At 46.9% G+C, this 21,265-nt stretch overlaps 1 protein-coding gene across 1 annotated transcript in view; it reads right to left on the bottom strand.

Moving 5' to 3' along the window:
- The window catches only part of LOC134945559 (NADPH oxidase organizer 1-like), a 103,233-nt gene that overhangs the window by 45,053 nt on the left and 36,915 nt on the right, over positions 1–21,265 (bottom strand). The window contains exons 3-4 of the mRNA XM_063934922.1: positions 14,049–14,124; positions 94–271 (exon numbers count right to left, since the gene is read on the bottom strand). Coding sequence (XP_063790992.1) covers positions 94–271; positions 14,049–14,124 — 254 coding nt within the window. The remainder of the gene's footprint in view (positions 1–93; positions 272–14,048; positions 14,125–21,265) is intronic.

The raw sequence follows: 21,265 nt of genomic DNA, 5'->3' as shown, positions 1-21,265 counted from the left end.
GGGGCAATGCTTTTTCTGGCCCAGGGCACCAAAATGTCTAATTACGGCTCTGAATATAATGTCTTACAAGGTGTAGTATACTGTTACACAGACCTGTCTTCAGGGAAAGAGGGCGTCAGATCCTGGTTGTTTGGAGAGAAAAACTGGATCACGTCCTCACACTTGGAAATCTTGGAGTCTGTCTGAAGGAGCTCCTGGGAGTAAACCTCTAAAAGACGAAGCCTTTCCAGGAAACGTGCAGAAAATCTGGTCCGGAACAGCACCAGGACATCTTAAAAAAACAAAACAAAGGCGGTTGTGTGGGTTTCCTTCTGCTATCAGCTGGATAAGGATGCATTGGTTCCTCAGATATATTTTGATATACGGTATAAGTGCTATGTACGTGAAAGAGCATATACTGTATATTCTAATTATAGGCAGAGTTTATATTTAAGTTTTAAATTAACAATTTTCTCTGCAAATATACCCAATAACGTATCCTGCTTGTGAAACCCAAAGACACTGAATAGTATTAAGTTAAATATTAACAGTTAACAGTTTATTTTACCAACTTATTATTCATTGTATTCAATTTATAATTAGAGAAATTAAACTAGTTGCTTGTTTTATCTATTCTGTTAGTTAGGCAGGTTTACTCTGTGAGGGGGAGATGTACCAAACCTTCGAGAGATAAAATTGAGAAATTGCCCATAGCAACCAATCAGGTTCTAGCTATCATTTATCTAGCGCATTCTATAACATGACAGTTAGAAGAAGTTGATTGGTTGGGCAACTTCTCCACTTGAAGGTATGATGTTTCCTCTTGAGTCATTTGGCGGTATTCATACCGATCTTAAACTGCCGTCTGGGGCTGATGCTGATTGGACACATATCCAGCCAATAAAAAGGAGCATGTATAATAATAGGGTATTTCCGCCCATATGCATGATGCATCAGCACTTACTCCCTGGTATCCTTACACCCAACCAGGTCATAAGCAAGAAACGTTCTTGGACATTTGTTATACAAATATGGATGCAAAAAGTACATCCTAAAATATGGACACTATTATATAATATAGGCACGAGCAATGAAGAAAGAGGTGAATCAGCTTAAGAGTGTTAGGGTCTCCTGCCCTGTGCTGCCACGTCGTCATGGCAACCGGGAGACAAGTGCTAGTGGAGTAACCTGAGCGCAGCTGATACTCCGGTTCGGGTCTTTTGCTGTGCAGTGGTTATAGGCTCTGTGCACGGCAGGGGATCCGGTGCTGGTTTTTGTGCTCACAGTCTGTGAGGTCTGAGTGGGGCGTGGACAGCACCTGCTTTATAAGGCCTCTTTTCAGGGTAAGCAGATGCTGCTGAATCTTTGTTGGTTAGTCAGTTCATGAAAGTTAGCCAGTACTGTGTAGCTTTGTATTTGTTTGTTGCTTACTGCAAATAGGCCTGGGAATTTGGTATTACACTCTGCCAATCCAGACCTAGCAGTAAGACTGGAGTCAGTCGTTTAGCTTGCTGGGGTTCTGTTACTACTCTGTGAACTTAGCAAGTTTGCGGCTGTATTCTAAGACTTGCCTGTCTAATCCTGTCTCACTGTGCTAGGTGTCAGGGGTCAGTTTAGTGGCAGTAAGCTAAAACCTGTGCACTGCAAGTGAGAATTAGGATTGTGGAGATTCTCCTTGTGTCTATCATTCCATCTCTGACCAAGGAGTTTACTGCCACACCCGTTGGTAACCCTTTAGGGTTTTGCTGTTGCCCTTAGCAACAGCATTTCGGGTTCTCTACGTATTAAAACACAACATCTTGCTTTTTCCATCTTAGCAGTTCTAATACAAGGGAGATACCCAGTTCCTTAGCCTCTGGGCTTCTCTGTTCACTTTGTGTGTATTTTGTTACCCTATCACCTTCTGTGTACGTTATGTCATATCCCCCAGTTTGTCTGTGAGTCCATCTGTTTTGCATAACAGTTCAAACACCAGTACATTCCTGCAGACACTGGAGTGCATAACAGTTCTGACACCAGTACTTTCCTGCTGGCACTGGTGTGCATAACATATTCAGCAGCCTAATACTCCTGTTGAAATTTTGTGGGAATATGGAGCATACCCCTCAAAATACGTTGCAACAGGTGGTCGATAAGGTGCAGGTCCTGACTCGACAATTTAATGATTTGTCCATTAAAATGCACACCTCCCAGGCTGCTGGCGGAGCTCCCGCAGCAGCAGCACCTGCAGGGGTTAAGGAGCCGAAAGTAAATCTCCCGGATCGTTTTTCTGGAGATCGCTCGCAGTTCTTTTGTTTCAAGGAGAGCTGCAAGCTATACTTCCGGCTTAGGCCTCAGTCTTCTGGGTCGGAGATTCAGCGGGTGGGCATAGTGATTTCCTTGCTACAAGGAGACCCACAGGTCTGGGCATATGGGTTGCAGCCTGACTGTCCGTCGCTTAAAAGTGTTGATGCTTTTTTTACGGCACTGGGCATGTTGTATGATGACCCTGACAAGACGGCCTCAGCCGAGGCTCAGATTTCGATCCTTAAGCAAGGGCGAAGGCCAGTTGAGGTTTACTGTACGGAGTTTCGGAGGTTGGCCCATGATACCCAGTGGAATGACCCAGCCCTGAGACACCAGTACCGAAGAGGTCTTTCTAACCAGATAAAGGACCAACTGGTACAATATCCCTTGCCTGATAGCTTGGATCAGCTCATGCAGTTATCCATCCGGGTGGATAGACGGCTGAGAGAACGTAGGCTTGAAAGGGAGACTGAGATTTCCTTCCTTCCCAAGGGAACCTCAGACTCTGAGGAATTTTCTGAGGAGCCTATGCAGATTGGGGCTACCCGCCTCTCCTCGCGTGAGAAGACGCGGAGGAGACAGCAGGGGTTGTGTTTGTACTGTGGGAATAAAGGTCATGTGGTAGTATCATGCCCAGAAAAGCCGGAAAACTTCAAGGCCTGAGGGTGATGGGAAATATCCTGTCAGGCCAGAAGTCAGAATTTCCCAAGAAGACTTTTATCATTCCGGTGACCTTGAAGATCCTCGGTCAAACTGTCAAGACTGAGGCCTTTGTGGACAGTGGGGCCGACGGGGTTTTTATGGACCGCCAATTCGCCCTGAAACACTCTGTTCCCTTAGTACCCTTGGCATCGGAAATTGAGATTTGTGGGTTAAACGGGGAACCATTATCCCAAGGTAAAATTACCTCTTGCACTAGCCAGATTTCTTTGTTTATTGGAGCCACACACTCTGAAAAATTGTCCTTTTATGTGACTGTCTGTACTTTTGCCCCATTGGTGTTGGGGTTACCCTGGTTAAGGGCCCACAATCCTCAATTTGACTGGGTCTCTGGGGAGATTCTTAGTTGGGGTACTGATTGTTTCAGGAGTTGCTTGAGCCTTCCAGTCAGGCTCTCGCAGCTAAGTTTGCCAGGATTGCCAGGGTGTTATGCAGATTTTGCGGACGTGTTCTCCAAAAAAGTTGCAGAGGTACTACCTCCCCATCGCCCCTATGACTGTGCCATTGATTTGTTGCCAAATGCTAAGCTTCCCAAGAGCAGGTTGTACTCCCTGTCACGTCCTGAGACTCAGGCTATGGCAGAGTACATTCAGGAGAACTTGGCTAAGGGATTTATCAGACCTTCACAGTCTCCAGTTGGGTCGGGGTTCTTCTTCGTGGGTAAAAAGGACGGTTCGTTGCGACCCTGCATCGACTTCAGGGAATTGAACCGTATCACGATTAAAAACTCATACCCACTGCCTCTCATTTCGGTCTTGTTTGACCAGCTTCGTACTGCCACCATTTTTTCTAAGATTGACCTACGCGGTGCGTACAATCTAATCCGAATAAGAGAGGGGGATGAATGGAAGACTGCCTTTAATACCCACTCAGGGCATTATGAATATTTGGTGATGCCTTTTGGGCTCTGTAATGCCCCGGCAGTCTTCCAGGATTTCATGAATGATGTGCTCAGGGAATATTTGGATAGATTCTTAGTTGTATACTTAGATGACATCCTAATCTTCTCCCATTCCCTGGAGGAACATCGGAAGCATGTACGCTTAGTCCTCCAGAAACTCAGAGACCACCGGCTTGGGGCGAAGCTGGAGAAGTGCGAATTTGAAGTTCAGCAAATCGCATTTCTAGGATATATTATCTCCCCAGAAGGTTTCCAAATGGAGGGTTCCAAGGTACAGGCAGTCCTGGATTGGGTGCAGCCCACTAGTTTGAAGGCGCTTCAGCGTTTCCTGGGCTTTGCTAATTTTTATAGACGATTTATCGCTGGATTTTCGTCTATAGTGGCGCCCTTGGTGGCACTCACTAAGAAAGGGGCGGATGTTGCTCACTGGTCTTGTGAGGCTAAAGCGGCTTTTGCCCGTCTCAAAAGGGCATTTGTTTCGGCCAAGGTGCTGCGACACCCAGATCCAGAGCGTCCTTTTGTGGTGGAGGTGGATGCCTCTGAGATGGGTATTGGGGCAGTGCTTTCTCAGATGGGAGTGTCTGATAATCGCCTTCATCCCTGTGCTTACTTTTCCCGTAAATTTTCGCCTGCCGAGATGAATTATGACGTGGGTAACCGGGAATTGTTGGCTATTAAGGATGCACTCGAGGAGTGGAGACACTGGCTTGAGGGGGCTAAGTTTGTGGTCTCAATTCTCACTGACCATAAGAATCTGGCATATTTAGAGTCAGCGAAGCGTCTCAATGCCAGGCAGGCACGATGGGCTTTGTTTTTTGCTCGCTTTAATTTTTTGATAACATATCGCCCTGGGTCAAAAAACATCAAGGCTGATGCGCTCTCGCGGAGTTTTGCTCCAATCCAGGAGACCACCGAGGAGCCGTTGCCCATTGTTTCCCCATCATGTATTAAAGTGGGCATTACCCAGGACCTCTTATCATTAGCCCTTAGAGCACAGGAGCAGGCTCCTCCAGACCTTCCGGTAGGTCTTTTGTTTGTGCCTCCTAGGTTAAGACAGCGAGTGTTCCTGGAATTCCATGCCAAGAAGTCGGCAGGTCACCCGGGTATTGCCAGAACTCGGGAGTTGCTATCTAGGGCGGTGTGGTGGCCCTCGGTGGCTAAGGATGTGGATCAGTGGGTTCGGGCATGTGACATCTGTGCCCGAAATAAGACTCCTAGAGGGGTTCCTGTTGGCCCATTACATCCACTCTCTATCCCATCTAAGCCATGGACCCACATTTCAATGGATTTTGTGGTGGACTTGCCCAAATCCTCGGGGATGACAGCCATCTGGGTTGTCGTTGACAGGTTTTCGAAGATGGCGCACTTCGTTCCACTGGTTGGGCTGCCATCAGCCAGACGCCTGTCTGAATTATTTATGCTGCATGTTGTGCGTCTCCACGGGTTGCCACTTGATGTGGTCTCTGACCGCGGATCCCAGTTTGTGGCCAAATTCTGGAGGGCATTTTGTTCCGATCTCCAGATTTCTGTCAGCTTGTCGTCAGGCTACCATCCGCAGTCTAATGGGCAGACTGAAAGGGTGAACCAGTCCTTGGAGCAGTTCCTCAGGTGTTATGTCTCCAAGTGTCAGACTGACTGGGTTGCTCATCTGTCCATGGCGGAGTTTGCCTATAACAACGCGGCTCACTCTGCTACAGGGATCTCTCCCTTCCTTTGTGTGTATGGGCATCATCCTAAGGCCAATTCTTTTGACCCCCTGGACTCCACGCCTGGTGGTTCCTCTGTGGTTTCGGTCCTTAGAGGTATTTGGCGGAAAGTGAAGAAAGCCCTTGTGTCTGTGTCATTAGTGACCAAAAGGGTTTTTGATAAGCGGAAAAGACCCTGCAGCTTCAAATTAGGAGACTTCGTCTGGTTGTCTACCAAGAATTTGAAGTTGAGACAGCCATCTCATAAGTTAGGGCCCCGGTTCATCGGCCCTTATAAGATCACCAGGGTTATCAATCCGGTGGCATTTCAGTTAGATCTGCCCCGTTCTTTGGGTATCAATAAAACATTTCATTGTTCCCTTTTAAAACGGGCGATTAGTAATCCTTCTTCCAGTGGAAGACCTTCCCCTCTTCTGATACGTGGCCAGAGGGAGTTTGTTGTTGAAAGGATTCTTGACTCCAAGGTGGTTCGGGGTCGGCTGTCATTTTTGGTGCACTGGAAGGGGTATGGCCCGGAGGAGCGGTCGTGGGTGCGCAGTTGTGATCTTCATGCCCCCAGACTGATACGCTCTTTCTTCTCGCAGTTCCCCGATAAACCCGGTGGTAGGGGTTCTTTGACCCCTCGTCAGAGGGGGGGTACTGTTAGGGTCTCCTGCCCTGTGCTGCCACGTCGTCATGGCAACCGGGAGACAAGTGCTAGTGGAGTAACCTGAGCGCAGCTGATACTCCGGTTCGGGTCTTTTGCTGTGCAGTGGTTATAGGCTCTGTGCACGGCAGGGGATCCGGTGCTGGTTTTTGTGCTCACAGTCTGTGAGGTCTGAGTGGGGCGTGGACAGCACCTGCTTTATAAGGCCTCTTTTCAGGGTAAGCAGATGCTGCTGAATCTTTGTTGGTTAGTCAGTTCATGAAAGTTAGCCAGTACTGTGTAGCTTTGTATTTGTTTGTTGCTTACTGCAAATAGGCCTGGGAATTTGGTATTACACTCTGCCAATCCAGACCTAGCAGTAAGACTGGAGTCAGTCGTTTAGCTTGCTGGGGTTCTGTTACTACTCTGTGAACTTAGCAAGTTTGCGGCTGTATTCTAAGACTTGCCTGTCTAATCCTGTCTCACTGTGCTAGGTGTCAGGGGTCAGTTTAGTGGCAGTAAGCTAAAACCTGTGCACTGCAAGTGAGAATTAGGATTGTGGAGATTCTCCTTGTGTCTATCATTCCATCTCTGACCAAGGAGTTTACTGCCACACCCGTTGGTAACCCTTTAGGGTTTTGCTGTTGCCCTTAGCAACAGCATTTCGGGTTCTCTACGTATTAAAACACAACATCTTGCTTTTTCCATCTTAGCAGTTCTAATACAAGGGAGATACCCAGTTCCTTAGCCTCTGGGCTTCTCTGTTCACTTTGTGTGTATTTTGTTACCCTATCACCTTCTGTGTACGTTATGTCATATCCCCCAGTTTGTCTGTGAGTCCATCTGTTTTGCATAACAGTTCAAACACCAGTACATTCCTGCAGACACTGGAGTGCATAACAGTTCTGACACCAGTACTTTCCTGCTGGCACTGGTGTGCATAACAAAGAGGTGAACAAGCAAGCAACCAATCAGAAGCCTCTAGCTAGAGCTGGCTCCGTCGTCGTTGTCATCATCATCATCCATGTGTATGTGCACCAAGCCCCAGCCACCCGCTAGTGGCTAGGCACATATGCAACTCCGTGTGGGCCTGCCTTGGTTTGCAATAATGTGGACAGTCTCTTTCTATAGGGTGTTGTATAAAAGATCTACAATGTCTAGATAGACAGTCAATAGGATCTAAAGGTTTGCCACGATTTGGTCAAGGTGGCTTGCTTCCCTACTGCTGCGATCACCACAGGTTACTATTCCCATTGTGCAAGCTGCCCACGTTAGGGAGAGCCCCTTTGTGTCATAAAAATAGTCTTTTAACAGGGCTTTGTTTTAATATTATAAATAATTTAGATTTTATTCATCATTTCAGATCGCTGTAGAAACTTGAGAAGCAGCAATGGGGATACGGTCGTTATGTCGACCCAACTTAGGTCGGCAATCATTGGGTTAGGTCGACAGGGTAACTAGGTCGACATGGTCATTAGGTCGACGTGTACTAGGTCGACAGATCAAAAGGTCAACATGAGTTTTTTAAACATTTTTTTTACTTTTTGGGATTTTTCCATACTTGACGATCCATGTGGACTATGATTGGAACGGTAACCTGTGCCGAGCGAAGCGGTAGCGGATTGAGGTACCTTGCCCGAAGCATGGCAAGCAAAGTGAGCCATGCGAGGGGACACGGTGCTCTAATTGGGGTTCCCCATCACTTTACGAAGAAAACGACACCAAAGAAAATCCAAAAACTCATGTCAACATTTTCACCTGTCGACCTAGTACAAGTCGACCTAACGACCGTGTCGACCTAGTTACCCTGTCGACCTAACTCATGTTGACCTATCATGGTCGACCCAATGACTGTCGACCTAAGTTGAGTCGAGCCAATGACCCATACCCCAGCAATGTGAGATCAGCACACAAGCTAGGTGAGTGTAAGGTTAATACATATATTACTAAGGTGTAAAGAAGAGTAAAGTCGATAAAATCCTGACAGTTTGGTCTCTGGCTGACCTCCGGGGACGCGCGGTGTAAAGTCACACATTGCATAACACCAGCCCTGTTACATTTTTATTGCAGCAGAAGATTTCCTATTGGTAAAGCTGACACTCCGTACATATAGTTAAAGACCAAAAGTTCAAATAAAGGTATAAATAAATAATAAAATAAACCTACAGTAAATAGAGAGCAGGGAGTGGGGAAGGGTGTTACCTTCACATCCCCAATAAAATGTGCAGATAAAGTAAAAGATACAATGGCGCTAATAGTGTATATAAAAGGTGAACAAACTATTGAAATACATGAAAACTTTGTAACCTTTTGACACTATGGACTCCTAGTCAGGGCCGGTGCTAGGGTGTTCGGCGCCCCCCTGCAAACTATAAATTTGCGCCCTCCCATATTCCTTTGGCGCGCACCGGGAAAAGGGGTGTGGTCTCACAAATAAGGGGCATAGCCACACAATAGTACCCCCATTCAAAATTACGCCACAATGTAGCACAATCTTATTCATCTTATACGTAATGCCTCACCCGTAGTAGTAGCGTCCTTATATGTAATGCACCCCAGTAGTAGTAGCATCCCTATGCATGATGCCCCCCCAGTAGTAGTAGCATCCTTATACATAGTGCACCCCCAGTAGTAGTAGCGTCCTTATACGTAAGGCCCCCCAAGTAGTAGTATTATTGTTATATGTAATGCCCCCCAAGTAATAGTAGCATCCTATACATAATGCCCCCCCCCAAGTAGTAGTATCGTCCTTATACGTAATGACCCCCCCTCGTAGTAGCATTGTTACACGTAATGCCCCCCCCATTAGTAGCGTTGTTACACGTAATGGCCCCCCCATTAGTAGCGTTGTTACACGTAATGGCCCCCCCATTAGTAGCGTTGTTACACGTAATGGCCCCCCCATTAGTAGCTTTGTTACACGTAATGGCCCCCCCATTAGTAGCGTTGTTACACGTAATGGCCCCCCCATTAGTAGCTTTGTTACACGTAATGGCCCCCCATTAGTAGCGTTGTTACACGTAATGGCCCCCCCATTAGTAGCGTTGTTACACGTAATGGCCCCCCCATTAGTAGCTTTGTTACACGTAATGGCCCCCCCATTAGTAGCGTTGTTACACGTAATGGCCCCCCCATTAGTAGCGTTGTTACACGTAATGGCCCCCCCATTAGTAGCTTTGTTACACGTAATGGCCCCCCCATTAGTAGCGTTGTTACACGTAATGGCCCCCCCATTAGTAGCTTTGTTACACGTAATGGCCCCCCATTAGTAGCGTTGTTACACGTAATGGCCCCCCCATTAGTAGCGTTGTTACACGTAATGGCCCCCCCATTAGTAGCTTTGTTACACGTAATGGCCCCCCCATTAGTAGCGTTGTTACACGTAATGGCCCCCCCATTAGTAGCGTTGTTACACGTAATGGCCCCCCCATTAGTAGCGACGTTACATGTAATGCCCCCCCTGTAGTAGTAGCGTCCTTAAAGCACACATAAACGCACACAGACATACCACACACACACACACACACACACACACACACACACACACTTCCCTCTCACCCTTCACTTACCTAAGCCAGTCTCCCTCTGAGTCTGTACACTATAGCAGCCTGGTCCGTGTAGCTCCGCCCCTTCGACCACGTTTAGCCCCGCCCCTTCCGTCCCGTGTAGCCCCGCCCCCTTTGTCCCATACACAGCGCTGTCCTGTCACACAGGTGAGGGGTGGGGAGCGGAGGGAGGAAGATTCTAATGCTACAAGCGCCGCTGCCAGTGCACAGCAGCAGCAGGGGGGACAGGACGGCGCAGCAGGGAAGGAATGCAGAGCAGGGGGAGCGCCTCTCCGTCCTAGCGCCTCCCTGCACTGCATCTCTTCGCTGAGCGGGTAGCGCTGGGCCTGCTCCTAGTCAGCATGTGGCTAGATATAGCAGACACACATTCCAGACTGTGGCCGGCTTGCAGATCCAGAACCCCAGAGAGACAGCAAGGAATGGTCAGTAGAGGTCCCTTTCCCCCCATTGCAGTAAATAGGACGAATTAACATATTCACATACAAGACTACTTCTGCAAACCCCTTGTAGAGGTGGCACTGAGAAGACCCAGGTTCAATACAGCCAGTATAACAGTTATCCATTCATTACCACACAGCAGTGGGCACCAACTGGTTAATTCTGGTCCCCAGCCCAAACATAGATCAGGCCCCTCTCAAATCTGTAAGAGACAAATTCCTTTCTAATTGGATTTATGTGTCCCTAGTTGCACAGCATAGGAAGTGGAGTGTGTACAGAAAATTGTTGCATGCTACCCGCTTGTCCAACAACCGCCAGTACAGATGCAGCATTATGAGTACCAAGGGAAGTGACATAGTTGCAGGAGACCAGGAAATCGCTATTGTGAATGCAGAGCAACGTTATATGATGTGCATAGTCTATTGCATATGGAGAACTACATAACTATGTGACACCACTGACTAGTACTGTGTGAATGTCTGCTATGTAGGGGGTTGGCCATCGTCCATCAATGGTTAAAACCCATTGAGGGATTTCCACCACTATTAGCAGTGACGGAACTAGCGAGCAGTGGGCACAGGTGCGACAAAATGCTTTGCCCCCCACCCCCTTCCATCCCATCCAAGTCCACCCCCTCACCCCTGGAGAAGATCTGGTGAGGGGGACCTGCTCAGGGCCAGAGAAATGGATACCTAGCAACAGTGCCGTAACTAGTCATTTTAGCACTGTGTGCAAGAAACGGCATGGGAGCCCCACCCCTGCATGCAAAACAGGGGCAGTGCGCGCCGTAGGCGCGTGCAAAAATACATAGTGGCGTGGCTTCGTGGGGAAGGGGTGTGGCCACAAAATAATACCAATTGATAAAACGGTGCACAGTAGTCTCCATTATTCAAATTATGCCGCACAGTAGCACCACTACACCAGGTAGAGACCCTTTTACACCTTACGGCGGACAGATTCCTCTTTTTACACATTACGGCAGACAGCGTCCCCTTTTTACACATTACGGCAGACTGCGTCCCCCTTTTTACACATTACGACAGACAGCGTGCACTTTTTACACAACGGCAGACAGCGTGCCCTTTTTACACATAACAGCAGACAGGGTGCCCTTGTTACACATAGCGGCAGACAGCGTGCCCTTTTTACACATAACGGCAGACAGCATGCCCTTGTTAAACATAGCGGCAGACAGCGTCCCCTTTTTACACATTACGGCAGACAGCGTGCCCTTGTTACACATTACGGCAGACAGCGTCCCCCTTTTTACACATTACGGCAGGCAGATTCCCCCTTTTTACACATCACGTCCGGCAGATTCCCCCTTTTTACACATTGCGGCAAAGATTCCCCCTTTTTACACATTACGGCAAAGATTCCCCCTTTTTACACATTACATCAGGCAGATTTCCCCTTTTTACACATTGCGGCAGGCAGATACCCCCTTTTTACACATTACATCAGGCAGATTTCCCCTTTTTACACATTGCGGCAGACAGATTCCCCATTTTTACACATTGCGGCAGACAGATTCCCCATTTTTACACATTGCGGCAGGCAGATACCCCATATTTACACATTGCGGCAGGCAGATACCCCATTTTTACACATTACGGCAGACAGTCCCAAGAAAGAAAGAAAGAAAGAAAGAAAGAAAGAAGAATTATACTTACCCTCTCCGCTGGCTCAGGCTCCTTAGTGCAGCTTCTGACGATTCCCGGGCAGGAGAGAAGGAGGAGGAGGGAGGTGGAGGAGGGAGCCGCAGCAGCGCTGTGTTATTGGTGGAGGCGCTGCTGCTGCTGCCCCTCTGCTTCACTATAGGCTGTTCTCGGAAGACAGCCTATAGTGAAGCAGAGGGGCAGCAGCAGCAGCGCCTCCACCAGTAACAAAGCACTGCTGCGGCTCCCTCCTCCACCTCCCTCCTTCTCTTTTTCCCCCGTGGCCGCTGCAGTGCGCTCCTCTCCGGGCGGCTGTGTGCTGCGGGCAGCGGTTGCCTGCAGCACACAGCGGCATGTAATGAGTCAGTTTTGACTCATTACATGCTTTATGCCCCTGGACAGAGGCGGGCCCCAGTGCAACGCACTGGTTACACTGGCGGTAGTTCCGCCTCTGACTATTAGGTAGTTTTGCAATTGATGGCAGAGATCCAATGGTTCTCACCCAACTATAGAACATATCCCCCCAATGCTTTTTCCTACTTCTGTGGCGGGAGATAGAACCTAGCTGTGCCCCTGACACAACCTGTGAAGAACCAACCCCACCTCTGATTGGCCAGCAGCATGGTGAGTAATAGTACAGGGATGGCCATCAGTGGGTTAAACCATTAATGGTTTTCCTGTCGATGGGGTTTTATACCATCGATGTTAACCACCAACAATAATTCCATTGATGGTGAACCCACTGATGGCCATTGTTACTGCTGCATCATTCTTCTAATCACTGTCTGCTGTAACTTAGGACCCCACTGGGACTGATGTGAATTACAAAAATCTCTCTGCACATGTCACATCTACCCCACCTGCAGTGCAGCATGGTTTTGCCCATTAGTGTGCTTCCATTCATCTCGCACATTTATGTTTGGACTGGCAAATGTGGGCGCAGAGCCATTTTCTACTGGCCATTTGGAGAAGTGAAATGTAGGTGTCCATCTATGAGTTACGGATAGTGAAACGCGTGTGGACATGCAGAAAAGCTCTGGGCAGATGCATGTTTTGCTCTTTCATAAATAATCTTTACTGTACATCACTTTGGCTAAATATCAAGGTTTCCATAAATTTTCCATGTTTTATCCGTGAAAAGTATGCCACTTATTGCGCCCAACACTTTCTCTATATACATTGTGGGGGGAATTAAATTATTTTTCATGCCCGATCTCCTGGCTAAAGTGACGGGAGATCGCGGGGGTGCAATTCAATTGTTGTTGGTTTTTTTTGTGTGCTGCTCACGCCGAGAGAGGTCGGGTTTAACCACATAAAGCGGCTTAAACCCAGCCAAGTGAATGGGTATGGCACAAAAAGTCCCGTTTTGAGCGCTCAAAAGGGTAACTTTTCATGCATTTCAGCTCACCGCCACAGAGGGTGCAAGCTGAGATGCTGGCGGCGGCAGCTGATCGTGCCCAAAACAGAGCTACAATTAAATAGCTCCGTTGGTCCGAACAGAACAATTGAATAGCTCCGTTGGGTGCCATCTGCCAGTGAAAATAACAATTGAATTCCCCCCATTATTTGTTTTTGCGTTAAGCAATTTTCTATTTTACATTCATAACAGCCAGTATTTGTCAGACATTTCCCATTATTTATTACCAGTTATTTATATAGCGCACACATATTCTGCAGCACTTTCCAGAGAATATTTGGCTATTCACATCAGTCCCTGCCCCAGTGGAGCTTACAATCTATTTTCCTTACCACATGTACACGCACACACATTCACGCTAGGGTTAATTTTTGTTGGGATCCAATTAACCTACCAGTATATTTTTGGATTGTGGGAGGAAACCCACGCAAGTACAGGGAGAATATACAAACTCCACACAGTTGGGCCATGGTGGGAATCGAACCCATGACCTCAGTGCTGTGAGGCAGTAATGCTAACCATTACACCATCCGTACTGTCCCGTACCATTAGGTGCAGATTTCCAGTCCTTGTTATTATGTTTATGTGATGAGAAGCATAACGTGGGATTATGAAGTGTGGGCATCAGAAGCTAAAGGATTATATGCTACACTGACATGACTGCATTTTTCAGATGCATCTGGCTGTGACGCCGTCACGCACACTATAGTACAACCTGTATTTTGTGTTTTCAGAGAAAATCCATCACTTACCTTTAAGAATGGGAAGAACTCTGTCAGATTTATTCACCAGCCCGGCCTCCAGTGGAAAAATTTTTGTAAGCAGCTTCTAAATGAACAAAGAAGAACAGAGACTGCATTACAGAGGTCCTCACCCCATAATTATTACTAGGGGGATACATTACACCCTCGTCGCTGTCCATGAAAAGGGGATCTGTGGCCAGACAATTGTCTCTTATACTACAAGAAGACTCATGCGGAAACATTAATCCTCTCATGTATGAACGCCGAGATCTTTGGAAAAGGGACCTTGTATCTGTATCTTAGAGAATTAGATTTGGGTGGGTTATATTGTTTCTGTGCAGGGTAAATACTGGCTGCTTTATTTTTACACTGCAATTTAGATTTCAGTTTGAACACACCCCACCCAAATCTAACTCTCTCTGCACATGTTACATCTGCCCCACCTGCAGTGCACATGGTTTTGCCCAACTGCTAACAAATTTGCTGCTGCGATCAACTCTGAATTAGGCCCATAGTCTACAAATCACTATACGGGTAATTAATGTAGACCCTAAGCCTGTCTAAAGGTGTGTACACACGGGTCGATTTTTTCTTCCGATTCTGACTATATAGTCAGAATCGGAAGAAAAGATAGTGCAGATCGCAAGGTGACAGTCACCTTGCGATCCCGATCCGATGCCGATGCGCGGCCCCGCGCGGTCGGCATCGGCCGAAAAAATAGGCTGTGCAGGCAAGTCAATCCTGACTATCTCTATAGAAGAGATAGTCAGGATTGACACTTAGCCAAAATCGCACATAGCCAGCATCGCAAGCACACTCATTATGTGCTTGCGATACTGGCTAAGTGCCGACCCGGCCCCCTGTCGCACGGTGAGAATCAGATAAGTCCGAATCTCACCGTGTGTATGCACCCTTAGTTTATGAGCAACGAACAGTCACCAATATTCAGCCTGTCAATTCATCAAGAACTATCATCATTACTGAGGCATGAGGCTATGCTGTACTCTCAAGTATATTACCTCATACCTCGATGACACTTGTCACACTGCTGGCGCAGACTCAGTTGTTACTATAATACAGGTGGCGCAGATACAGCTGCTACTATAATACAGGTGGCGCAGATACAGCTGCTACTATAATACAGGAGGCGGCGGTGGCACAGATACAGCTGTTACTATAATACAGGTGGCGCAGATACAGCTGTTACTATAATATAGGAGGCGGCAGTGGCACAGATACAGCTATTACTATAATACAGGTGGCGCAGATACAGCTGCTACTATAATACAGGAGGCGGCGGTGGCGCAGATACAGCTGTTACTATTATACAGGTGGCGCAGATACAGCTGCTACTATAATACAGGAGGCGGCGGTGGCACAGATACAACTGTTACTATAATACAGGTGGCGCAGATACAGCTGTTACTATAATACAGGAGGCGGTGGTGGCGCAGATACAGCTGTTACTATAATACAGGTGGCGCAGATACAGCTGTTACTATAATACAGGAGGCGGCGGTGGCGCAGATACAGCTATTACTATAATACAGGTGGCGCAGATACAGCTGCTACTATAATACAGGAGGCGGCGGTGGCGCAGATACAGCTGTTACTATAATACAGGTGGCGCAGATACAGCTGTTACTGTAATACAGGTGGTGCGGGGGGTTGCCTATTTTATCAATCCTGGGCCCTATAATTTCTGATGTCACCTCTGCTGGAAGGGACTGGGCCACACCATATAGAGGACTTTGGCAACAACCCTTTAGCTGGAGTGGTCCCGGCCCAGTTCCCTGGCCAGGTGTGACAGACTAAGGACCTTTTACTGCCGTTACCAGAATTAATGAGTAGCAGGATAAAGGAGGCTGTCAATCTCCTAGCTCAATGTGAGCATGCAATAACCAAAGGAAAAGGAACAGAGCTATGAACCTATCAGTTAAATATATGTATTAAATCTAGATTTTACTCGTATTGTCAGTGCAGACCAAAGGCTAGGTGTAATAGGGTGTGATTTCGGAAAACGTGATTTTTACCGCAAATTCGCACATTTTGGACAAAATCACATCTTTTTACTTGTTCCAAAAATTGCAAGTGTCAAAATCGCATCCAGATGTTTTCCCATTGAAAACACTGAAAATTGCAAATGTAATAGGATGCGATTTTGACACTTAAACAGAAAAACTTACCAAAAATCACCAGAATAATAGACCAGGTTTACGTTGGCTATTTTTGGTTAAGCATGCACAGATCAGTGATATCTGTGTATGCCTCTGCCTTTAAAAGTGTTTAAATAGTTAAAAAAAATGTGGATTTTAATTACCTACCGGTAAATCCTTTTCTCATAGTCCGTAGAGGATACTGGGAATCTATTTAGTACCATGGGGTATAGATGGGTCCAGTAGGAGCCATGGGCACTTTAAGAATTTGATAGTGTGTGCTGGCTCCTCCCTCTATGCCCCTCCCACCAGACTCGATCTAGGAAACTGTGCCCGAGGAGACAGACATACTTTGAGAGAAGGTTATAAAAGGATAGTGGTGAGATTCTGAACCAGCACACATGAAACAAGAGGAAAGCCAAGCTAACCAAACTTGAAACCAGGAACAGCAACAGCTGAACCAAACAACAATACTTAACCAAGTAACAGTGCAGGAAATACGAAGCACCGGGCGGGCACCCAGTATCCTCTACAATGGACTATGAGAAAAGGATTTACCGGTAGGTAATTAAAATCCTATTTTCTATTACGTCCTAGAGGATACTGGGAATCCATTTAGTACCATGGGGAAGTACCAAGGCTCCCAAACCGGGTGGGAGAGTGCTGAGGTTCCTGCAGAACTGATTGACCAAACTGAAGGTCCTCAGAGGCTAAAGTATCGAACTTGTAGAACTTAGCAAACGTGTTCGAACCTGACCAAGAAGCTGCTCGGCAGAGCTGTAAAGCCGAGACACCCCGGGCAGCCGCCCAAGAAGAACCCACTGACCTAGTAGAGTGGGCCTGTACAGCAGAGCCGTAACTAGACATATTGGTGCCCTGAGCCAGAAAGATAATTGGTACGCCACCCCCCCATCCATACCTAAAATAGGGCCAGTGCCTATACGCTGTGGGCAGAGCACACAGCTCTACAGCAGAGGAGCAATTGATAGTAGCCTCCCAACTGCCCCCCCCCCCCCCAAGCGGGACACTGTGGCCCGTGGGTGGGACAGTCACAAAAAAACGGGGCTGCACCGCAATGGAGAATGATTAATTCAGCCTGTTAGATAAAGAGCTTTATTTCCTTATAAATATAAGTGGTGATTTAGTCTAGAAATTCCTTTCACTTATATTTTCCCTTTACCTATATATTGCATCACTCTGTACAACATTGCCTTATACTTCATTTTCTATACTAGTCTAATTTTTTTTAACTAGAAATTCATGTAAATCCAGTTATAATTGATGTATAAAATGTACATGTAAGATAGCTGTAACTCAGTAGCTTTGCTGCTGTCACTGTGACATCACACACCTAGCCTGTGACATCACTAGCCTGTGACATCACAATGCTTGGTCCTGTAACATTCTATCTAGAGTTGCTGAATTTTCCAGTCACCATGCAGGAAGACAGGTAGGAGGAGGTGAGTCCTACATAGCAGGGTATGATGGAGGAGGGTAAGGAAGCCAGAGTGCAGTATAGTCAGCTGAAAGGCAAGACAAGATAGACAGAATAGGGAATACAGGTACAAGGACATAATTAGGAGAAGCTCAGGAAGGAATGACATATTTAGGAATGAAAATGTAGCGTTACAGAAATAAAGAGGGCAGTATGGAGGATAAGCACACATACAGGGGATGCAGATAAGTCTCTATGAGGCAGGATCTTGCTTTGGGATGAAAAAGTAAATAAAATAGATAAATGGCAAATCGATAAATTTGAAAATACGTTTGGTTTAAGGAAAATTGGAAAAGCTGTTGACTCATGGACATTTTATTGTACTTAAACTAGTGATGAGCGGGTTCGGTTTCTCGGAATCCGAACCCCCCCCCCCCCCCCCCGAACTTCACCCTTTTTACACGGGTCCGAGGCAGACTTGGATCCTCCCGCCTTGCTCGGTTAACCTGAGCGCGCCCGAACGTCATCATCCCGCGGTCGGATTCTCGCGAGATTCGGATTCTATATAAGGAGTTGCGCGTCACCGCCATTTTTCACTCGTGCATTGGAAATGATAGTGAGAGGACGTGGCTGGCGTCCTCTCAGTTTTGTTTAGGGGGCTGCAAATATCTTTGCTCACTGCTATTGTGGGGACTGGGGACCAGCAGTATTATATAGGAGGAGTACAGTGCAGAGTTTTGCTGACCAGTGCCACCAGTATTATACGTACTCTGCCTGAAAAACGCTCCATATCTGTGCTCAGTGTGCTGCATATATCTGTGCTCACACTGCTTTATTGTGGGGACTGGGGATCAGCAGTATTATATATGAGGAGTACAGTGCAGAGTTTTGCTGACCAGTGACCACCAGTATTATACGTTCTCTGCCTGAAAAACGCTCCATATCTGTGCTCAGTGTGCTGCATATATCTGTGCTCACACTGCTTTATTGTGGGGACTGGGGACCAGCAGTATTATATAGGAGTACAGTGCAGAGTTTTGCTGACCAGTGACCACCAGTATTATACGTTCTCTGCCTGAAAAACGCTCCATATCTGTGCTCAGTGTGCTGCATATATCTGTGCTCACACTGCTTTATTGTGGGGACTGGGGACCAGCAGTATTATATAGGAGGAGTACAGTGCAGAGTTTTGCTGACCAGTGACCACCAGTATTATACGTTCTCTGCCTGAAAAACGCTCCATATCTGTGCTCAGTGTGCTGCATATATCTGTGCTCACACTGCTTTATTGTGGGGACTGGGGATCAGCAGTATTATATAGGAGGAGTACAGTGCAGAGTTTTGCTGACCAGTGACCACCAGTATTATACGTTCTCTGCCTGAAAAACGCTCCATATCTGTGCTCAGTGTGCTGCATATATCTGTGCTCCCACAGCTTTATTGTGGGGACTGGGGACCACCAGTATTATATAGGAGGAGTACAGTGCAGAGTTTTGCTGACCAGTGACCACCAGTATTATACGTTCTCTGCCTGAAAAACGCTCCATATCTGTGCTCAGTGTGCTGCATATATCTGTGCTCGCATTGCTTTATTGTGGGGACCAGCAGTATTATATAGGAGGAGTACAGTGCAGAGTTTTGCTGACCAGTGACCACCAGTATTATACGTTCTCTGCCTGAAAAACGCTCCATATCTGTGCTCAGTGTGCTGCATATATCTGTGCTCACACTGCTTTACTGTGGGGACTGGGGACCAGCAGTATTATATAGGAGGAGTACAGTGCAGAGTTTTGCTGACCAGTGACCAGTGACCACCAGTATTATACGTTCTCTGCCTGAAAAACGCTCCATATCTGTGCTCAGTGTGCTGCATATATCTGTGCTCACACTGCTTTATTGTGGGGACTGGGGACCAGCAGTATTATATAGGAGGAGTACAGTGCAGAGTTTTGCTGACCAGTGACCACCAGTATTATACGTTCTCTGCCTGAAAAACGCTCCATATCTGTGCTCAGTGTGCTGCATATATCTGTGCTCACACTGCTTTACTGTGGGGACTGGGGACCAGCAGTATTATATAGGAGGAGTACAGTGCAGAGTTTTGCTGACCAGTGACCAGTGACCACCAGTATTATACGTTCTCTGCCTGAAAAACGCTCCATATCTGTGCTGCATTGTAGTATATAGTAGGAGTACAGTGCATAATTTTGCTGACCACCAGTATATAATATATAGCAGTACGGTACAGAAGGCCACTGCTCTACCTACCTCTGTGTCGTCAAGTATACTATATCCATCCATACCTGTGGTGCATTTCAGTTTTGCACAGTTTGCAGACCACCAGTATATAATATATAGCAGTACGGTACAGTAGGCCACTGCTCTACCTACCTCTGTGTCGTCAATTATACTATCCAGCCATACCTGTGGTGCATTTCAGTTTTGCACAGTTTGCTGACCACCAGTATATAATATATAGCAGTACGGTACAGAAGGCCACTGCTCTACCTACCTCTGTGTCGTCAAGTATACTATATCCATCCATACCTGTGGTGCATTTCAGTTTTGCACAGTTTGCTGACCACCAGTATATAATATATAGCAGTACGGTACAGAAGGCCACTGCGCTACCTACCTCTGTGTCGTCAAGTATACTATCCATCCATACCTGTGGTGCATTTCAGTTGTGCGCAGTATATATAGTAGTAGGCCATTGCTATTGATACTGGCATATAATTCCACACATTAAAAAATGGAGAACAAAAATGCGGAGGGTAAAATAGGGAAAGATCAAGATCCACTTCCACCTCGTGCTGAAGCTGCTGCCACTAGTCATGGCCGAGACGATGAAATGCCATCAACGTTGTCTGCCAAGGCCGATGCCCAATGTCATAGTAGAGAGCATGTAAAATCCAAAAAACTAAAGTTCAGTAAAATGACCCAAGAATCAAAATTAAAAGCATCTGAGGAGAAGCGTAAACTTGCCAATATGCCATTTACGACACGGAGTGGCAAGGAACGACTGAGGCCCTGGCCTATGTTCATGGCTAGTGGTTCTGCTTCACAAGAGGGTGGAAGCACTCATCCTCTCGCTAGAAAAATGAAAAGACTTACGCTGGCAAAAGCACAGCAAAGAACTGTGCGTTCTTCTAAATCACAAATCCCCAAGGAGAGTCCAATTGTGTCGGCTGCGATGCCTGACCTTCCCAACACTGGACGGGAAGAGGTGGCGCCTTCAACCATTTGCACGCCCCCTGCAAGTGCTGGAAGGAGCACCCGCAGTCCAGTTCCTGATAGTCAAATTGAAGATGTCACTGTTGAAGTACACCAGGATGAGGATATGGGTGTTGCTGGCGCTGAGGAGGAAATTGACAAGGAGGATTCTGATGGTGAGGTGGTTTGTTTAAGTCAGGCACCCGGGGAGACACCTGTTGTCCGTGGGACGAATATGGCCATTGACATGCCTGGTCAAATTACAAAAAAAAATCACCTCTTCGGTGTGGAATTATTTTAACACAAATGCGGACAACAGGTGTCAAGCCGTGTGTCGCCTTTGTCAAGCTGTAATAAGTAGGGGTAAGGACGTTAACCACCTCGGAACATCCTCCCTTATACGTCACCTGGAGCGCATTCAT

Source organism: Pseudophryne corroboree, chromosome 7, assembly GCF_028390025.1.
Source record: "Pseudophryne corroboree isolate aPseCor3 chromosome 7, aPseCor3.hap2, whole genome shotgun sequence".
Classification (NCBI taxonomy): Eukaryota; Metazoa; Chordata; class Amphibia; order Anura; family Myobatrachidae; genus Pseudophryne; species Pseudophryne corroboree.
This window is presented reverse-complemented; position numbering and strand designations above follow the sequence as displayed.